This window comes from Leucoraja erinacea, chromosome 30 (genome assembly GCF_028641065.1).
Source record: "Leucoraja erinacea ecotype New England chromosome 30, Leri_hhj_1, whole genome shotgun sequence".
NCBI lineage: Eukaryota > Metazoa > Chordata > Chondrichthyes > Rajiformes > Rajidae > Leucoraja > Leucoraja erinaceus.
In genome coordinates this window covers 1,838,006-1,858,217 of record NC_073406.1, presented here as the reverse complement: position 1 = coordinate 1,858,217, position 20,212 = coordinate 1,838,006, and the positions used below count along the sequence as shown (strand labels likewise).

General features: G+C 47.5%; 1 protein-coding gene across 1 annotated transcript; it reads left to right on the top strand.

Annotated features, from left to right (window-relative positions):
- The first annotated feature begins 77 nt into the window (after window positions 1-77).
- Window positions 78-16,336, top strand: LOC129711458 (C-X-C chemokine receptor type 3-like). Its single transcript, XM_055659073.1, has 2 exons — window positions 78-762; window positions 12,112-16,336. Exons 1-2 carry the CDS (start codon window positions 736-738, stop codon window positions 13,219-13,221), a joined length of 1,137 nt encoding a protein of 378 aa, XP_055515048.1. The 5' UTR covers window positions 78-735; the 3' UTR covers window positions 13,222-16,336.
- The last annotated feature ends 3,876 nt before the right edge of the window (window positions 16,337-20,212 follow it).

Genomic DNA, 20,212 nt, shown 5'->3' with positions numbered 1-20,212 from the left:
CAGCCATGATTGAATGGTGGAGTAGACTCGATGGGCCGAATGGCCTCATTCTGTTAATTCTGTTCGATTCGTAGGTCAATTGACTTGTTGTAATCGTCCCGTGTGTGGGATAGAACTGGCGTGAACGGGCCGATGGCCGGCACGCACTTGGTGGGCTGAAGGGCCTGTTTCAACTCTGCATTTCTAAACTAAACTAGACTTGGCACGCGTGTGAACAAACCACTTGTGCCTTGAATCCAGGCAGCAAAATATTGATTCTGTTTGTTCGAAAGCTGGTTAAAACCTCCGTAACTTATTCCTGTCTCAGTTACGACAAAGACACAGTCGTCCAGAATCTAATTTGTTCCACAGACGCCGCCTAACTTGCTGAGTATTTTCGTGCTTTTATTTCAGAATTCCAGCATCTGCAGTTTTTATTTTATTTTTATATAATGTGTTACTGTGAAGTGGTTGAGGTGCCCGGGTGAATTGCAAGGAAGAGGCAGTTAAGATGAACTTGGCTTTGGAAGACGACACACAAGAAGATAGCTGAAATAAAACACATCTGGTCAGCCAACCAACCACATCCTATTTACAGGGACATGTTATTCATTGTGCTATTGAAACCGAGCGAGGGATGTTTGTTTCCTGCTCTCGATCTTGTTGAGGGACACTTGCCAACTCTTTGGTGTCGTTGAAGAGAAAGAACATTAAGGTAGATCAGACAGTGGGACCAAGGACAACACTGGGATATTCATGGGCTGGACTGACTCATTCGACATGGTAAGTTTCTTCTCGCTGAGTAAGGTGCAAACCTGCCGTTGACTCAGAGTGAGTCGTTTATTCTTCTCCATGCTCATCCGAGATGAAAATGAAACTTGTTGCTGGCCGGGGTTAGCCGATGATAGAGAGAAGGAACGGCCAAAAACCAGGGGTCAGCGTGTAGCGGGTATCACGGTGGCGCAGCGGTAGAATTGCTGCCTCACAGCGCCAGAGACCCGGGTTCCATCCTGACTACGGGTGCTGGCTGTACGGAGTTTGTACGTTCTTCTCGTGCATGAGCAGGTCATTCAGCTCGAAGGGCCGAATGGCCTACTCCTGCACCTATTGTCTATTGTCTAATCGACCCACGTGGGATTTCTCCGGGTGCTCCGGTTTCCTCCCACACTCCAAAGACGTGCAGGTTTGGAGGGTAATTGGCCTTTGGTAACAAATTGTAAATTGTCCCTAGTGTGTGTAGGATAGTGTTAGTGTGTTGGGATCGCTTGGCTGCGAGGACTCGGTGTTTCCGCGCCGTATCTCTAAACTAAACTAAACATTAATACTGGCGCACAACACCCAAAAATACCGAGACAACGAGAATATTTTGTACTACTGTTAAAGTAAACGGCAGATAGGACAGATTGTGTGGAGATTAAGGAATGGTTGATGCTTCAGGTCACAACATCCACCAACACATGGCCTCCACAGACACTGCCCGACCAACTGAGTTTATCCAAATTGTTTATTTTTGGTCACAGACTCCAGCGCCTGCTGTCACTTCTGTCTCCCACAGTGGGAGGGCTGCAGACTCGCAGCGCCAGAGACCTGGGTTTGATCCTGACCTCCTGTGCTGTCTGTGTGGTGTCTGCGTGTTACTCCGGTTTCCTCCCACATCCCAAGGGACGTGCGTGTCTGTCGGCTAATTGGCCCCTCTGTAAATCGCCCCTAGTGTGGAGGTAGTGGATGTGAAAGTGGGAATAGCATAGACATCTCGAACGGCTGATTGATGGACGGTGTGGACTCGATGGGTAGAAGGGTCTGTATCTTTCCGTCAATCGGTCAATCAATAAATCAATCAATATTACTGGATTATTAGCGCAGGCAATATTGATTTAGGTTTACAAGAATGATCCCAGGAATGAGTGGGATAACATATAATGAGCGTTTGTTCGGCACTGGCTGGAGTTTAGAATAATGAGGGGGGACCTCATTGAAACTTACCGATCAGTGAAAGGCTTGGATAGAGTGGTTGTTTCCACTAGTGGGAGAGTCTAGGACCAGAGGGCACAGCCTCAGAATTAAAGGACGTTCTTTTAGGAATTTCTTTTTACTCAGAGGGTGGTGAATCTGTGGGATTCTTTGCCACAGGCGGCTGTGGAGGCCACAAGTCAATGGATATTGTTAAGGCAGAGATGGATAGATTCTTGATTAGTGCGGGTGTCAGGGGTTATGGGGAGAAGGCAGGAGAATGGGGTTAGGAGGGAGAGATAGATCAGCCATGATTGAATGGCGGAGTAGACTTGATGGGCCGAATGGACTATCACTTTTGACCTTATGGCCTTATGATTACTTTGGTACGGAATCAGTGACCAGGTCGGCTGATTATTTTCATTTTCTGTAAAGCGTGCATTAAGATTATTTGTGTGGTTTTATTATCTGTTTTATATCTGTGATCTGTGGCCACTGAGGGGGGGGGGTGGAATGATTCGGGGGTGGGTGTGATGAGTCGCTTTCTGACTTTGGAGTTGCAGTGAAATGAGTGACACGCACCCTACTGAATTTGTGATGACTTCTGATTTTCTCTCGAGTGTGTGCGTTGGCTGACTGGTTTTCATATTTTACACAATGATCTACAATTATCACATTACGTGCGACTGATACTGACACATTGTGGGGAGATTTTCAGTTTCTTATTTACAGATGAATACTCGTTTAAAAGAAAAGACTCCAGCTTCACTGGAAATCAAAACCTGCGCCACTGTTAGAAACAGAGAAACATAGACAATAGGTGCAGGAGTAGAGGCCATTCGGCCCTTCGAGCCTGCACCATTCGCCATTCAATATGATCATGGCTGATCATCCAACTCAGTATCCTGTACCTGCCTTCTCTCCATACCCCCTGATCGCTTTAGCCACAAGGGCCACATCTAACTCCCTCTTAAATATAGCCAATGAACTGTGGCCTCAACTGGCCTCAAATAGGGCCGAAACCCAAAGGAAATAGGCAACGTTTCGGGTCGAAACCCAAAGGGTTTCGGGACGAAACGTTGCCTATTTCCTTCGCTCCATAGATGCTGCTGCACCCACTGAGTTTTTGGCTGATCATCCAACTCAGTATCCCGTACTTGCCTTCTCTCCATACCCCCTGATCCCCTTAGCCACAAGGGCCACATCTAACTCCCTCTTAAATATAGCCAATGAACTGGCCTCAACTACCCTCTGTGGCAGAGAGTTCCAGAGATTCACTACTCTCTGTATGAAAAATGTTCTTCTCATCTCGGTTTTAAAGGATTTCCCCCCTTATCCTTAAGCTGTGACCCCTTGTCCTGGACTTCCCCAACATCGGGAACAATCTTCCTGCATCTAGCCTGTCCAACCCCTTAAGAATTTTGTAAGTTTCTATAAGATCCCCCCTCAATCTCCTAAATTCTAGAGAGTATAAACCAAGTCTATCCAGTCTTTCTTCATAAGACAGTCCTGACATCCCAGGAATCAGTCTGGTGAACCTTCTCTGCACTCCCTCTATGGCAATAATGTCCTTCCTCAGATTTGGAGACCAAAACTGTACGCAATACTCCAGGTGTGGTCTCACCAAGACCCTGTACCCTGTTGTTTGACATTACGACAGATCCTAGTTCTCCACAGATGCTGCCAGACCGTCTTTAGTCAGCGGGTGGAATTCACTGCCTCAGGCTGCCAAGAGAGGATAAGACTGTACTTAGACCTTATTTAACATGGTGGGTGCCAGAAACACAGTGACTCCTTGAGTACTGCCTAGGTGAAGTCTGCTGTAGTACATAGTTCAACGGTCAACATAGAAATTATATCTCAAATCTCTGCAGATTCCTGCAGCGTGCTAGCTATATACACGGGCAACAGGTCATGTGAAGGTTTCCATGTTTAAAAAGATACTGCAGATGCTGGTTTAAACCGAAAAGACACACACAAAATGCTGGAGTCACTCAGCGGGTCAGGCAGCATCTGTGGAGAATATGGATAGGTGACGTTTCACAGAGTGCTGGAGTAACTCAGCGGGTGCAGCAGCATCTATGGAGCTAAGGAAATAGGTAACGTTTCGGGCCGAAACCCGGAAGGCTATTGCCTATTTCCAGAAGGGTTTCAGCCCGAAACGTTGCCTATTTCCTTAGCTCCATAGATGCTGCTGCACCATAACTCAGCGGGTCAGGCAGCATCTGTGGAGAACATGGATAGGTGACGTTTCAGTCTGTTTTTTGTGTGTAAGGCTGAGATAGACTGAGTGGAGGTGTTCAGCAAAACGATTGCCCAGTTTGTAGAACAGTTTTCAGATAGCTGATCACACACACACACACACACACACACACACACACACACACACACACACACACACACACACACACACACACACACACACACAGAAAGTCTCCATTCATCCCTTCATGGCTGTGTCAGGTCCTATTAATGATCTGGATGAGGGAATTGAAGGCAATATCTCCAAGTTTGCGGATGACACTAAGCTGGGGGGCAGTGTTAGCTGTGAGGAGGATGCTAGGAGACTGCAAGGTGACTTGGATAGGCTGGGTGAGTGGGCAAATGTTTGGCAGATGCAGTATAATGTGGATAAATGTGAGGTTATCCATTTTGGTGGCAAAAACGGGAAAGCAGACTATTATCTAAATGGTGACCGATTGGGGGAGATGCAGCGAGACCTGGGTATCATGGTACACCAGTCATTGAAGGTAGGCATGCAGGTGCAGCAGGCAGTAAAGAAAGCAAATGGTATGTTAGCTTTCATTGCAAAAGGATTTAAGTATAGGAGCAGGGAGGTTCTACTGCAGTTGTACAGGGTCTTGGTGAGACCACACCTGGAGTATTGCGTACAGTTTTGGTCTCCAAATCTGAGGAAAGACATTATTGCCATAGAGGGAGTGCAGAGACGGTTCACCAGACTGATTCCTGGGATGTCAGGACTGTCTTATGAAGAAAGACTGGATAGACTTGGTTTATACTCTCTAGAATTTAGGAGATTGAGAGGGGATCTTATAGAAACTTACAAAATTCTTAAGGGGTTGGACAGGCTAGATGCAGGAAGATTGTTCCCGATGTTGGGGAAGTCCAGGACAAGGGGTCACAGCTTAAGGATAAGGGGGAAATCCTTTAAAATCGAGATGATTAGAACTTTTTTCACACAGAGAGTGGTGAATCTCTGGAACTCTCTGCCACAGAGGGCAGTTGAGGCCACAGTTCATTGGCTATATTTAAGAGGGAGTTAGATGTGGCCCTTGTGGCTAAGGGGATCAGAGGGTATGGAGAGAAGGCAGGTACGGGATACTGAGTTGGATGATCAGCCAAAAACTCAGCGGGTGCAGCAGCATCTATGGAGCGAAGGAAATAGGCAACGTTTCGTCCCGAAACCCTTCGGGTTTCGACCCGAAACGTTGCCTATTTCCTTTGGGTTTCGGCCCCATTTGAAGCCAGTTGAGGCCACAGTTCATTGGCTATATTTAAGAGGGAGTTAGATGTGGCTCTTGTGGCTAAAGGGATCAGGGGGTATGGAGAGAAAGCAGGTACGGGATACTGAGTTGGATGATCAGCCATGATCATAATGAATGGCGGTGCAGGCTCGAAGGGCCGAATGGCCTACTCCTGCACCTAATTTCTATGTTTCTATTAGTGCTATATTAAACCAAATAAACCTTTGTTCAACAAACCTGCCGAAGGTTAAATGTGTCTTCAAAAACATCTTGCTTACAAAGCCAGCCGACAGCTGCATGATCTACCTGCCACCTTCACCACAGGGAAGCAGTCATTTTATTTTCAGGCACTTCTTCCTTTTTTAGTTTCTGGTCAGTACTAAGTCTGGTGCCCAGATGATTGTGTACGTTTCCTGTCGAGGACTTTGCAAACATCAAGGGGCGGTGGATCAATGAGCAGAAGACGCATGGCTTTAGGAAGCATGGAGAGACTCAGGAACGAGGGAATGCAGGAGACTATGCTATTGCTTGGCCACTACAGGGGCAATAACAGCCTCCTGGGGGGCCCGATAGACATACAGCTACGAGATGGCACTGTGGCGCATCTTGCAGAAGAAACATAGAAACATAGAAATTAGGTGCAGGAGTAGAGGCCATTCGGCCCTTCGAGCCTGCACCGCCATTCAATATGATCATGGCTGATCATCCAACTCAGTATCCTGTACCTGCCTTCTCTCCATACCCCCTGATCCCCTTAGCCACAAGGGCCACATCTAACTCCCTCTTAAATATAGCCAATGAACTGGCCTCAACTAGCTTCAAATGGGGCTGAAACCCAAAGGAAATAGGCAACGTTTCGGGTCGAAACCCGAAGGGTTTCGGGACGAAACATTGCCTATTTCCTTCGCTCCATAGATGTTGCTGCACCCGCTGAGTTTTTGGCTGATCATCCAACTCAGTATCCCGTACCTGCCTTCTCTCCATACCCTCTGATCCCCTTAGCCACAAGGGCCACATCTAACTCCCTCTTAAATATAGCCAATGAACTGGCATTGACTACCCTCTGCGGCAGAGAGTTCCAGAGATTCACCACTCTCTGCGTGAAAAAAGTTTTTCTCATCTCGGTTTTAAAAGATTTCCCCCTTATCCTTAAGCTGTGACCCCTTGTCCTGGACTTCCCCAACATCGGGAACAATCTTCCTGCATCTAGCCTGTCCAACCCCCTTAAGAATTTTGTAAGTTTCTATAAGATCCCCTCTCAATCTCCTAAATTCTAGAGAGTATAAACCGAGTCTATCCAGTCTTTCTTCATAAGACAGTCCTGACATCCCAGGAATCAGTCTGGTGAACCTTCTCTGCACTCCCTCTGTGGCAATAATGTCCTTCCTCAGATTTGGAAGGTCGACCCAGGTTCGCTGTCTGTGTGGAGTTTGCACGTTCTCCCTGCTCTTTCCTCGGGTTTCCTCCGGGTGCTCCGGTTTCCCGCTAATTCCCAAGGACGTGTAGGTTTCGTGCGTTGATTCACCGCCATAAACCGGTCCTGGTTTGTAGCGAGTGATGGAATCAGGGGGGAACATAACACAACTGAGAGGAAAAATGTTGGGTCAGGTTAGTGTTGGATTGGTGCAAATGGGACAGCATGGGCTCGGCGGGCCCAAGGGCCTGTTTACCTGCTGTATTCAGAATCAAGACAACCGCTGTGTGGCTAAGATTTTGGTCTGCTTTTACGATAGGCTTGCCTTATACAGAAGATGAGTCTCAGCTCGATATTATCCTGATCTCCAGAGATGTTGTCTGGCCCACTTGGATACTCCAGCTTTTTGTGTCGATGTGTGTGGTGAATCTCTGGAACTCTCTGCCACAGAGGGTAGTCGAGGCCACAGTTCATTGGCTATATTTAAGAGGGAGTTAGATGTGGCCCTTGTGGCTAAGGGGATCAGGGGGTATGGAGAGAAGGCAGGTACGGGATACTGAGTTGGATGATCAGCCAAAAACTCAGCGGGTGCAGCAGCATCTATGGAGCAAAGGAAATAGGCAACGTTTCGTCCCGAAACCCGAAGGGTTTCGACCCGAAACGTTGCCTATTTCCTTTGGGTTTTGGCCCTATTTGAAGCCAGTTGAGGCCACAGTTCATTGGCTATATTTAAGAGGGAGTTAGATGTGGCCCTTGTGGCTAAAGGGATCAGGGGGTATGGAGAGAAGGCAGGTACAGGATACAGAGTTGGATGATCAGCCATGATCATATTGAATGGCGAATGGTGCAGGCTCGAAGGGCCGAATGGCCTCTACTCCTGCACCTAATTTCTATGTTTCTATGTTTTTCTGTTGATATCCTGGGACACTGATAACACGGGACATGCGTGGTTGGAGCTGGTCAGAGGGCTCACATTGTCCAGGTGTTACACTACACGCACAAAGAGGCAGCATTGTGTAAAGTGTAAACTCATTACTACAGGGGCCACTGCTGGTTTAGTGTAGAGATACAGCGTGGAAACAGGCCCTTCGGCCCACCGAGTCTGCACTGTCCAGCGATCCCCGCACACTAACACTATCCTACACAGATTAAAACCGCGATGAGAAGAACTTTTTTCACACAGAGAGTGGTGAATCTCTGGAACTCTCTGCCGCAGAGGGTAGTTGAGGCCACAATTCATTGGCTATATTTAAGAGGGAGTTAGATGTGGCCCTTGTGGCTAAGGGGATCAGGGGGTATGGAGAGAAGGCAGGTACGGGATACTGAGTTGGATGATCAGCCATGATCATATTGAATGGCGGTGCAGGCTCGAAGGGCCGAATGGCCTACTCCTACACCTAATTTCTATGTTTCTATGAGGGACAGTTTACATTTCTATACCAAGTAAATTAACCTACAAGCCTCTACATCTTTGGAGTGTGGGAGGAGACGGGAGAAAGCCCACCCGGTCACGAGGAGAACCTGCAAACGCCGTACAGACAGCACCCGTATTCCACACCTGTATTTAACCGCCACCGCCCAACCACTCCCCGCTCAACCACCCACCTCACCTTCCGTGGTTTCAACACCTTCGCTCTTGCAAGTAGATAGATGGCCTTTGCACCTGTCCTCCAGGTGTGGTCTCAACCTGCCTGGGGTGATGTAACACCAGGTAGACGAAAGTGCTGGAGAAACTCAGCGGGTGCGGCAGCATCTAGGTGGAGCGAAGGAAATAGGCAACGTTTCGGGACGAAACCCGGAAGGAAATAGGCAACGTTTTGGGCCGAAACCCGGAAGGGTTTCGGCACGAAACGTTACCTATTTCCTATAGTGGAGATTGTTCAACTCTTTGCATGGAGCGAAGGAAACATTGCGAATTTCTTTTGCTCCATAGATGCTGCCGCACCCGCTGAGTTCCTCCAGCACTTTTGTCTACCTTCCATTCTCCAGCATCTGCAGTTCCTTCTGAAAGACGTGATGCAATGCCAGCTGAGTCTCACAGAACAGTGGAACCCAGGGTTCTGTCCAATAATCTAAATACAGGCCATCTCCAGCGTTAGGAGGCCCAGCAAAAGATGCACTTTCTAAACTCTTAAGGATGGGGAAGATCTCTGCCTCTAACCCTCATCCTGGGATAGTCCTTGAATATTTACCTGGCTGATTTCAAAATGCCGTGGCCAAAAACATTGTGGAGGAAGTGGGATCCTTGGGATCATGTGGTCCTGTAAAGCAACTTTAAAAATAATCTTTATCCTTGAACAGACAGCTTTAAAAGCTTTAAAAGCACTTTGAGGCCACACAGTTCATTGGCTGTATTTAAGAGGGAGGTAGATGTGGCCCTTGTGGCTAAAGGGATCAGGGGGTATGGAGAGAAGGCAGGTACAGGATACTGAGTTGGATGATCAACCATGATCATATTGAATGGCGGTGCAGGCTCGAAGGGCCGAATGACCTACTCCTGCGCCTATTTTCTATGAATATATGTACTGTGGCTTCTCATAACATGCTGTGGTCTTTTGGTTTAGTGAGAGCTGACTGTGACTATGAAGTTGGTCCATCTACACATGAGAATTAAACCAAGCAGATATCTTAGAAACATAGAAAATAGGTGCAGGAGGAGGCCATTCAGCCCTTCGAGACATTCTTGTGATCATACTGTGCAGGAAGGAACTGCAGGTGCTGGAGTAACTCAGCAGGACAGGCTGGATAGTAGGTTTCGGGGTGAGACCTTTCTTCTGAATAACGTCACCCAATCCTTCTGCCCTGAGACGCTGCCTGTCCCGCTGAGTTACTCCAGCATTTTGTGTCTATCTTCACTGAGCAAGCTCAGTAGGAATATCACGTTAGTGCAGGGTGTCACTGGTGAGCAAACCTACAGATGACATTGTGGAGTTTCCCCTGTTGTTCCTACATGATGGGAGAGAATGAATCGAAGTTGGAGATGGCAGGATGTACCTCAGTCAATAGTTGTTTGCGACAGAAGAAATCGGCGCAGATTGTAATTCGCCCCAAAACCACAAATATTTCCTTTAGTTGACAAGTTGTTTTTAACTGAGTTGCAAAAGCGTGAAAACCACTAGTCTGGGCAGAACAGAGAGGATTGGATGACTTTATTTACACCTGCAAACACCGCTGTTGCTAGAATCTGTCCATTCTCTAATAACTTTCATCAGAAGTCGCCATTTCAATAAGCGTTTGGGTTCTCTGCAGTTCATAAGAATTCTTATCAAGTGGGCTGTGTGAATGGTCTTGATTTTAACTCCAAGTTGAATTCGCACTCGAGGAACTGGACAGCACGGTGGAGCAGCGGTAGAATTGCTGCCTCACAGCCCAGCGACCTGGGTTCAATCCTGACTATGGGTGCTGTCTGTACGGAGTTTGCACGTTCTCCCCGTGACTGCGTGGGTTTTCTCCGAGATCTTGGGATTTCCTGGCTTAATTGTTCTCGATGTTAGGGAAGTCCAGGACAAGGGGTCACAGCTTAAGGATAAGGGGGAAATCCTTTAAAAACCGAGATGAGAAGAACTTTTTTTCACACAGAGAGTGGTGAATCTCTGGAACTCTCTGCCACAGAGGGTAGTTGAGGCCAGTTCATTGGCTATATTTAAGAGGGAGTTAGATGTGGCCCTTGTGGCTAAGGGGATCAGAGGGTATGGAGAGAAGGCAGGTACGGGATACTGAGTTGGATGATCAGCCATGATCATATTGAATGGCGGTGCAGGCTCGAAGGGCCGAATGGCCTACTCCTGCACCTAATTTCTATGTTTCTATGTTTCTAATTGACTTGGTATAAATGCAAATTGTCCTTAGTGTGTGTAGGACAGTGTTAGTGCTCGGGGATCGCTGGTCGGCACGGGCTAGGTGGGCTGAAGGGCCTCTTTTTGTCAGCTAAAATCGACAGGGGAAATATCAAATCACTTACATTCCTCCCACCAGTCCAAGTAGCAGTGAAGCAGAGCATCATTTTCATTCTTATTTCATATTTCGATCATTCTTGCCACAGAGGGAGTACAGAGAAGGTTCACCAGACTGATTCCTGGGATGTCAGGACTTTCATATGAAGAAAGACTGGATAGACTCGGCTTGTACTCGCTAGAATTTAGAAGATTGAGGGGGGATCTTATAGAAACTTACAAAATTCTTAAGCGGTTGGACAGGCTAGATGCAGGAAGATTATTCCCGATGTTGGGAAAGTCCAGAACAAGGGGTCACAGTTTGAGGACAAGGGGGAAATCTTTTAGGACTGAGATGAGAAAAAAAAAATTCACGCAGAGAGTGATGAATCTGTGGAACTCTCTGCCAGTAGTTGAGGCCACAGTTAATTGGCTATATTTAAGAGGGAGTTAGATGTGGCCCTTGTGGCTAAAGGGATCAGGGGGTATGGAGAGAAGGCAGGTACGGGATACTGAGTTGGATGATCAGCCATGATCATATTGAATGGCGGTGCAGGCTGGAAGGGCCGAATGGCCTCTACTACTGCACCTATTTTCTATGTTTCTATGTTCCACTGAAAAGGTCAGCTCTCTCCTCATATCTCTCCTCCCGGTAATATTCTGTTTAAGAAGGAACTGCAGATGCTGGAAAATCGAAGGTAGACAAAAGTGCTGGAGAAACTCAGCGGGTGCAGCAGCATCTATGTGGAGCGAAGGAAATAGGCAACGTTTCCTTCGCTCCATGCAAAGAGTTGAACAATCTCCACTATAGGAAATAGGTAACGTTTCGGGCCGAAACCCGGAAGGGTTTCGGCCCGAAACGTTGCCTATTTCCTTCATTCCACATAGATGCTGCTGCACCCGCTGAGTTTCTCCAGCATTTTTGTCTACCTTCGATTTTCCAGCACTCTTCGAAGGAATAGGTGACGTTTCGTGTCGAGACCCTTCTTCGAAGGAATCGGTGACCCATAGATGCTGCTGCACCCGCTGAGTTTCTCCAGCATTTTTGTCTACCTTCGATTTTTCCAGCATCTGCAGTTCCTTCTTAAACAGAATCACGGGTTTCGGCCCGAAACGTTGCCTATTTCCTTTGGGTTTCGGCCCTATTTCCTATAGAATATTCATATTGAATGGCGGTGCAGGCTTGAAGGGCCGAATGGCCTACTCTTACACCTATTTTTCTATGTTTCGAAGAAGGAACTGCAGATGCTGGAAAATCGAAGGTAGACAAAAGTGCTGGAGAAACTCAGCGGGTGCAGCAGCATCTATGGTTGCCGATTCTTTTATTAACCTTGTTGATTCTTTCTTTCAGGGATTTACCATGGATAATTTTGATTGGATTGACAATATGAGTTTTAATTACAATGAGAGTCTGTATGGCCAGGACAATGGCCTGGACGATGACACCTATATCGACGACACCTGCGAAACGTACAGCACAGAACCGTTTAAGAAAGTCTTTCTTCCTGCGTTTTATTCCACCATCTTTGCCGCGGGGATCCTGGGGAATGCGATGACCATTGCCGTTTTCCTGAGGAACAGGCAGACCATGGCCATGACCGACACCTTAATCCTCCACTTATCAATCGCCGACATCCTGCTGGCTCTAACCCTGCCCTTCTGGGCCGTGGAAGCGGTGAAAGGCTGGATTTTTGAGGCGTTTGCTTGCAAAATCTTCGGGGCCATGCTGAACATCAACTTCAACAGCGGCATTTTCCTGCTGAGCGGCATCAGCGTCCAGCGTTACCTCTCCATCGTCCACGCCGTCCAAATGTACAACAAACCCAGGTCCATGGTGGTGCACGTCTGCTGCCTTGTGGTCTGGGTCTTCTGCCATATCTTGGCCATCCCCGATTTCATCTTCCTGGAGAAGTACCAGCTGAACGGCACGTGGCAATGCCAATATAAATTTGATCGCGAAACTGGCAAGAATTGGATAGTGGGCTTGCGTTGCCTGCATCAAGTGGTCACTTTCCTTATCCCTCTGTCAGTCATTCTCTACTGCTACTTCATGATCATCATAACTCTGCGAGGGTCCCATAACGTGCAGAGGAACAAGGAGGTCCGGGCCATGAAGGTCATTGTCATAGTTGTTGCTGCTTTCCTCTTCTGCTGGGTCCCGTACAATGTGGTCATCTTCATTGACACGTTGCAGAGGATGGGCTTCCTCGCTCCGGGCTGTGCCCTGGGGTCCAGCTTGGACATTGCAATCTGGGTCACATCCAGCCTGGGCTACTTCCACTGTTGCCTCAACCCCTTCCTGTATGCCTTTGTCGGTGTCAAGTTCAGGAGGAACTTGCTGCAAATCTTCCACGACATTGGCTGCATCACCCACAAGACAGTGAAGAAATACGCCCGGACCACCAACAGGGAGACCACCTCTCAGTGTCACTCAGGGGATACGACCAACTCCGGTTTCTAAGGCGAATAAAACGGATCCAAACTCACTGAAGTATATTTCAATAATTGCACCCCCCCTTTGAATCGAACGTTGGTGAATTCACATCCACCACTGGAAAGCTGAACAGGCAATCCTGCCTTACATTTTAGTGTAATTTGACTAATATACTTAACTTTTAATTCATTGGCCTTCAAATGCTCTCATAGATACAAGTGGCAGATCCTTAAATCCAATGAACTAGTCAAGTCTAATGTGGCTCCCGAGCTTCACCCCTCGTCCAGCGAATGGCCACAGCCTCAAGTTGTTGGTCAACTTGTTCGATTTGATCATATTTGATTGTGCATGTCGCGTTGATTGCATTTGTCAAAACAGGGCGGACCATGTGAAAGTTGCAACCTCCCACCCTCTACACCCATGGCAGGAACGCAAGGATTGAAACTAGATTTTGCTTGTGAGTTATTTCACAGCCCATTGAGGAAACTTAAGGACAAATTGTAAATCCAGTCAATAGACAATAGGTGCAGGAGTAGGCCATTCGGCCCTTTGAGCCAGCACCGCCATTCAATGTGATCATGGCTGATCATCCCCAATCAGTACCCCGTTCCTGCCATCTCCCCATATCCCCTGACTCCGCTATTTTAAAGAGCCCTATCTAGCTCTCTCGTGAAAGCATTCAGAGAACCGGCCTCCACTCAGAGAATTCCACAGACTCACCACTCTCTGTGAGAAAAAGTGTTTCCTCATCTCCGTTCTAAATGGCTCACTCCTTATTCTAAAACCGTGGCCCCTGTGGCCCATCGGCAGCAAGCCACAATCATACACGTTTAGAAACTGACAGATATAAAATTGCAGGAATCGTAAAACATAGAACAGTACAACACAGGAACAGGCCCCCCAGCCCACAATGTTTGTGCCAAACAAGACGACTAGTTAAACTGATCTCATCTGCCTGCCATGCTCCATATCCCTCTATTCCCTACACATCCACGTGCCTGTCTAACACCCTGTTAAATGCCACTATCACACCACGCCAGGCAGCCCGTTCCAGGCACCCACCCTCTGTGTAAAATCTTGCCCCACACATCTCCATTAAGCTTTCACCCTGACCTCATAGCATTGCCTGCTAGTGTTGGACATGTCCACCCCGAGATAAAGATTCTGACTGTCTACCCTATCTGTGCCTCTCATAATTCTACAAGCTTCTCTCAAGTCTCCCTTTGACCTCCCGATCCATGTATCCACTATGCCATATAACCATATAACCGTATAACAATTACAGCACGGAAACAGGCCATCTCGGCCCTACAAGTCCGTGCCGAACAACTTTTTTTTCCCTTAGTCCCACCTGCCTGCACTCATACCATAACCCTCCATTCCCTTCTCATCCATATGCCTATCCAATTTATTTTTAAATGATACCAATGAACCTGCCTCCACCACTTCCACTGGAAGCTCATTCCACACCGCTACCACTCTCCGAGTAAAGAAGTTCCCCCTCATGTTACCCCTAAACTTCTGTCCCTTAATTCTGAAGTCATGTCCTCTTGTTTGAATCTTCCCTACTCTCAAAGGGAAAAGCTTGTCCACATCAACTCTGCCTATCCCTCTCATCATTTTAAAGACCTCTATCAAGTACCCCCTTAACCTTCTGCGCTCCAGAGAATAAAGACCTAACTTATTCAACCTATCTCTGTAACTTAGTTGTTGAAACCCAGGCAACTTTCTAGTAAATGCCAATAATTTTCTGATAGGCTCTTCCAGTGGGGTGAGGCGGAAGACCAAGTTTGCATATTTCAAAGATGGATCTCAAAATCACCTTATAAACCACCTCGAGTTCATGTAATAGGCCATTCGGCCCATCAAGTCTACTCCGCCATTCAATGATCTATCTCCCCCTCCTAACCCCATTCTCCTGCCTTCTCCCCACAACCCCCGACACCCGAACTAATCAATAATCCGTCTATCTCTGCCTTAAAAATATCCATTGACTTGTGGCCTCCACAGCCGTCTGTGGCAAAGAATTCCCACAGATTCACCACCCGCAACAGCGAATGTCCATGGAGATATCAGAGTTCTGATACCAGGAGATAAATCCTGGCCTGGCCAAAAAAAACCCATTATAAATAATGGCAAGGATAACTATTTTTTGCAGTTCATTATGAAGATTAAAATGTGTAAGAGGGAGATGCTGGATTTCACCGAAGATAGATATGTTGGAAGAAGGGTCTCGACCCGAAACGTCACCCTTCCTTCTCCCCAGAAATGCTGCCTGACCCGCTGAGTTACCCCAGCATTTTTGCGTCCATCTAAAAGGGAACCCTTGTTTGGCACCGTATATTCAGACCAAAGAATTGTCGGTAGACTAAAGTGCTGGAGTAACTCAGCGGGTGCAGCAGCATCCATGGAGCGAAGGAAATAGGCAACGTTTCGGGACGAAACCCTTCCGGGTTTCGACCCGAAACGTTGCCTATTTCCTTTGGGTTTCAGCCCGAAACGTTGCCTATTTCCTTCGCTCCACATAGACGCTGCTGCACCCGCTGAGTTTCTCCAGCACTTTAGTCTACCTTCGATTTTCCAGCACCTGCAGTTCCTTCTAAAACAAGAACGAACAGTCGGTAGTTCAGGCTGAGACTGAAGCGATTGGAATCTCACTAACTCAGTTTCAATCAGGTTGGAGGGAGCGCAGATCTGCTGACACGCACACACACGTGCACACGCACACACACGCACACACACACACACACACACGCACGCACACACACACGCACGCACACACACACGCACACACACACGCACACGCACACACACCACAAAGCCATAACATGTGGTCCACAGTAAGACCATGATGTGCCGATCTTCAATTAGCAAAACCAAATCGCAGCTTCATTTGATTCTTGCTTCAGCTTTTGCAATGAAATAGACCGTGTGGAGAATTCTTGAGACATTATTTTTTAAATGACGAACTTTAAAATCAAGTTATTATTTTGCTTAGACCAAAGAGGACAAGGCGAGGTGGCGATGCACATATTGAACTCAGCTACTGCTCTGCTGTTTCTGAAATCTGAAACCAATTATTGTATTTCTTGTGAAATAATCTGAGAACCAAGTCATTGTTGTGTAAGGCAAATAAAGCATTATTAAAGGTACAAACTTAATTGTGTTCATTTAAAAAAAATCTAAGTTTACAACAGGATCTAGATCAGTTCGGACGGTGGATCAAGGAATGATAAATGGAGTGGCGCAGAGATGGAGTTGCTGGCTTACAGCGCCAGGGACCCGGGTTCGATCCTGACCATGGGTGCTGTCTGCACAGACTTTGTACCTTCTCCCCGCGACTGGGTGTGGCTTTTCTCCGGGTGAAACATGGAAACATAGGTGTAAGGCAGCAACTCTACCGCTGTGTCACCGTGACCGTCCTACAGACTGCGCCCGTAGTCAGGATTGAACCTGGGGCCATGGCGCTGTGAGGCAGCAACTCTACCGCTACTGCAGACATTAGGGAGGAGGCTTTGGACTCTAGGCTGCCCAATTAGTTTTAGAAATACAGCGTGAAAACAGGCCCTGTGCCCCACCGAGTCCACGCTGACCAGTGGTCACCCTGTACACCAGCATTATCCAATACATTAGGGGCCATCTGCAATTTCACCAAAGCCAAATAACGTTTTCAAAGCCAATTGAGTTGAAGTCGATTTGTTCTAGACTGCATTAGATGTAGACGCCTCCCAGCCGGCCACGGAGAGTCCACAACTGGCCCCTGGGCTGTGGAAGCCCTGGCTGGGGCTGAGGTTGGGGCCACGGAGGCGTCCGGAGAAGGCCAGGCGGCGATAGTGGATGGGACGATGCGGTGGACATGTGGAAGTGACCACGCCGCTGCCGAGGGAAGGAGCAAAGGAGGACCCGGGGGGGGGGGGAGAGGGGGTCATCGTGAGGGGGGGGGGGGGGGCAGAGGGGAGAACACAGAGGGATCTGGTGCAGGGGAACCTTGTAACTCTGTAAATGCCCCCTAAGTGGCCACTATTTGCATACCTTGGGTGTCCAGGCAAAGAACTTCACTGTGACATTAAAATATTCATTCACACATTCATGTAACTTAATAGCTCTGCTGCATTGGTGCAGGACAGACTGGGGCAATTGAATGAATTAATACGTTTATTGGCCAAGTATTCACATACAAGGAATTTGCCTTGGTGCTCCGCCCGCAAGTGACAACATGACACACAGTGACAGTTAGGAATGACACATAAAACATGAATAATAAAACATTATCGATTAAACATGTGAATTAAATAAAATACCTGGGCAAAAGGAGGCTACAGATATTTGGTTATTTAGTAGAGCTACTACTCGTGTGAAGAAGCTGATTGTTAAGGCATCCTCGCTGGGCTGTAACTAGGGGAGCAGACCATCCACTGAAAGACATGCAGTGGAGTTAGATTCAGCCCGCTGTTGTTCACCGCTGGTTTCTAGCCCAGTCAGCAAGTTCCGTGACTTTTGCGTTATTCTTAAAACCTTTTTTCAGCATTTAGGCAATTTGCTTTAAAGCATCGAGAAGATTAGATTAGATGAGATAAAATTAGATTAGATTGTAGTTTTACGCACCATGGTGCAAAGGGATTCCTTATTCGCATGCAGATCAGAGAGTAGACAAAATACAGAGGCAGAGAGAGAGGCAGAGAGAGGCAGAGAGAGGCAGAGAGAGGGACAGAGAGAGAGACAGAGAGAGGGACAGAGAGGGAGACAGAGAGGGAGACAGAGAGGGAGACAGAGAGGGAGACAGAGAGGGAGACAGAGAGGGAGACAGAGAGGGGGACAGAGAGAGAGACAGAGAGGGGGACAGAGAGGGACAGACAGAGAGAGGGACAGAGAGAGGGACAGAGAGAGGGACAGAGAGAGGGACAGAGAGAGGGACAGAGAGAGGGACAGAGAGAGGGACAGAGAAACGGACAGACAGACAGAGAGAGGCAGAGAGAGACAGAGAGAGACAGAGAGGCAGAGAGGCAGAGAGAGAGAGAGGCAGAGAGAGAGAGAGAGAGGCAGAGAGAGAGAGAGAGAGAGAGAGAGAGAGAGAGAGAGAGAGAGAGAGAGAGAGAGAGAGCAGAGAGAGAGAGAGAGAGGCAGAGAGAGAGACAGAGAGAGAGAGACAGAGAGAGAGACACAGAGAGAGACAGAGAGGGAGACAGAGGGAGACAGAGGGAGGCAGAGGGAGACAGAGGGAGGCAGAGGGAGGCAGAGGGAGGCAGAGGGAGGCAGAGGGAGGCAGAGGGGAGGCAGAGGGAGAGGCAGAGAGAGAGGCAGAGAGAGAGACAGAGACAGAGAGACAGAGACAGAGAGACAGAGACAGAGAGAGAGAGACAGAGAGAGACAGAGAGAGACAGAGAGAGGCAGAGAGAGGCAGACACAAGGCGCTGTAGTAACTCAGCGAGGCAGCCAGCATCTCTGGACAAAAGGAATGGGTGACGTTTCAGGTCGAGACCTTTCTGAAGAACAGCGTGATGAATGTATCCTACACTAAAGAACAAATAAACAGCTACCATACTGTTGACACAAGGAACTGCAGATGCTGAAATCCTTAGTGAAGCACAGAGTGCTGGAGTAACTCAGCAGGTCATGTTAAAACTCAAAATGCTGGAGTCTGAAGAAGGTTCTGTCATCTGTCTATTGCCTGCACGGGTGCTGCCTGGCCTGTTGAGTTACTCCAGCACTCGGTGTTGCAATCTTACAACGGAGTCTCAGTCAGAACAAGGAGGATTGAAGGGCAAGTTTGCAAACTAATAATTGACAAATTCAAAAAGTGGAATATTTCAATGACCGTTATATTAACTGGGACATAATCAGTGCAAAAGTATAGGAAGCATATAAATCCTTGATTGGAATAAGGAGGAATTTGTGCTTGCATTTAACCAGAGCGGGTGTAAGGGGTTACGGGGAGAAGGCAGGAGAATGGGGTTGAGAGGGAGAGATAGATCAGCCATGATTGAATGGTGGGGTAGACTTGATGGGGCCGAATGGCCTAATCCTCCTCCTAGAGCTCATGAACTATCGATCGGGAAAATTCTGAGTTTGATTTTAGGAAATATATAAATTTTGTCAAATGGTTAAAAATTATAAATGAGGGTTTTTTGTTTGTGGTGGTGATTCTAATTCAGTTACAATTATGGTGGTTCTGATAAAGAATAAAGTTGAATGAGGGAGTAAAAGGTGACATTTGGGATTAATTGTAATTGAGTGATAAGTGTCGAAAGGCTGGCAGGTTCGAATGTGCGGCTTATCTTTTAAATCTGCTGATAAAAACTGTTATCGCTGAGCAGGGTGAAGCGCGCGGTGGGACCAAACTGAAAAGGTGTGATTAATGGTGACATTTATGCAGGATGTATGTATGCGACTGAAGGTAGACCTCTTGGCTGGCAAACCACAAACTTGCAGAAAAGCAAGTCGAGATGGGGGGGGAAGTGTGATCTTCGAAGCTTTTCAAAGAAGGAGCAAGCAACTACCTGGAAGAGGCCTGTGTGTCATTGTTCCAAAGACCACCACAGAATTGTGAGCAAGCCTGCTAGTTTCATAAGTCCTAGGAGAAGAACTAGGCCATTCGGCCCATCAAGTCTACTCCTCCATTCAATCATGGCTGATCTAGTCACTGGCATTCAGAAGGATGAGAGGGCATCTTATAGAAACATATGCAATTCTTAAAGAGTTGGACAGGCTAGATGCAGGAATAATGTTCCCCATGTTGGGGGAGTCCAGAACCAGAGGTCACACACAGTTTACGAATAAGGGCTCGGCCATTTAGGACTGAGATGAGGAAAAACCTTTTCACCCAGAGAGTTGTGAATCTGTGGAAATCTCTGCCACAGAAGGCAGTGGAGGCCAATTCACTGGATATTTTCAAGAGAGAGTTAGATTTAGCTCTAAGGGCTAATGGAATCAAGGGATATGGGGAGAAAGCAGGAATGGGGTACTGATTTTGGATGATCAGCCATGATCATATTGATTGGCGGTGCTGGCTCGAAGGGCC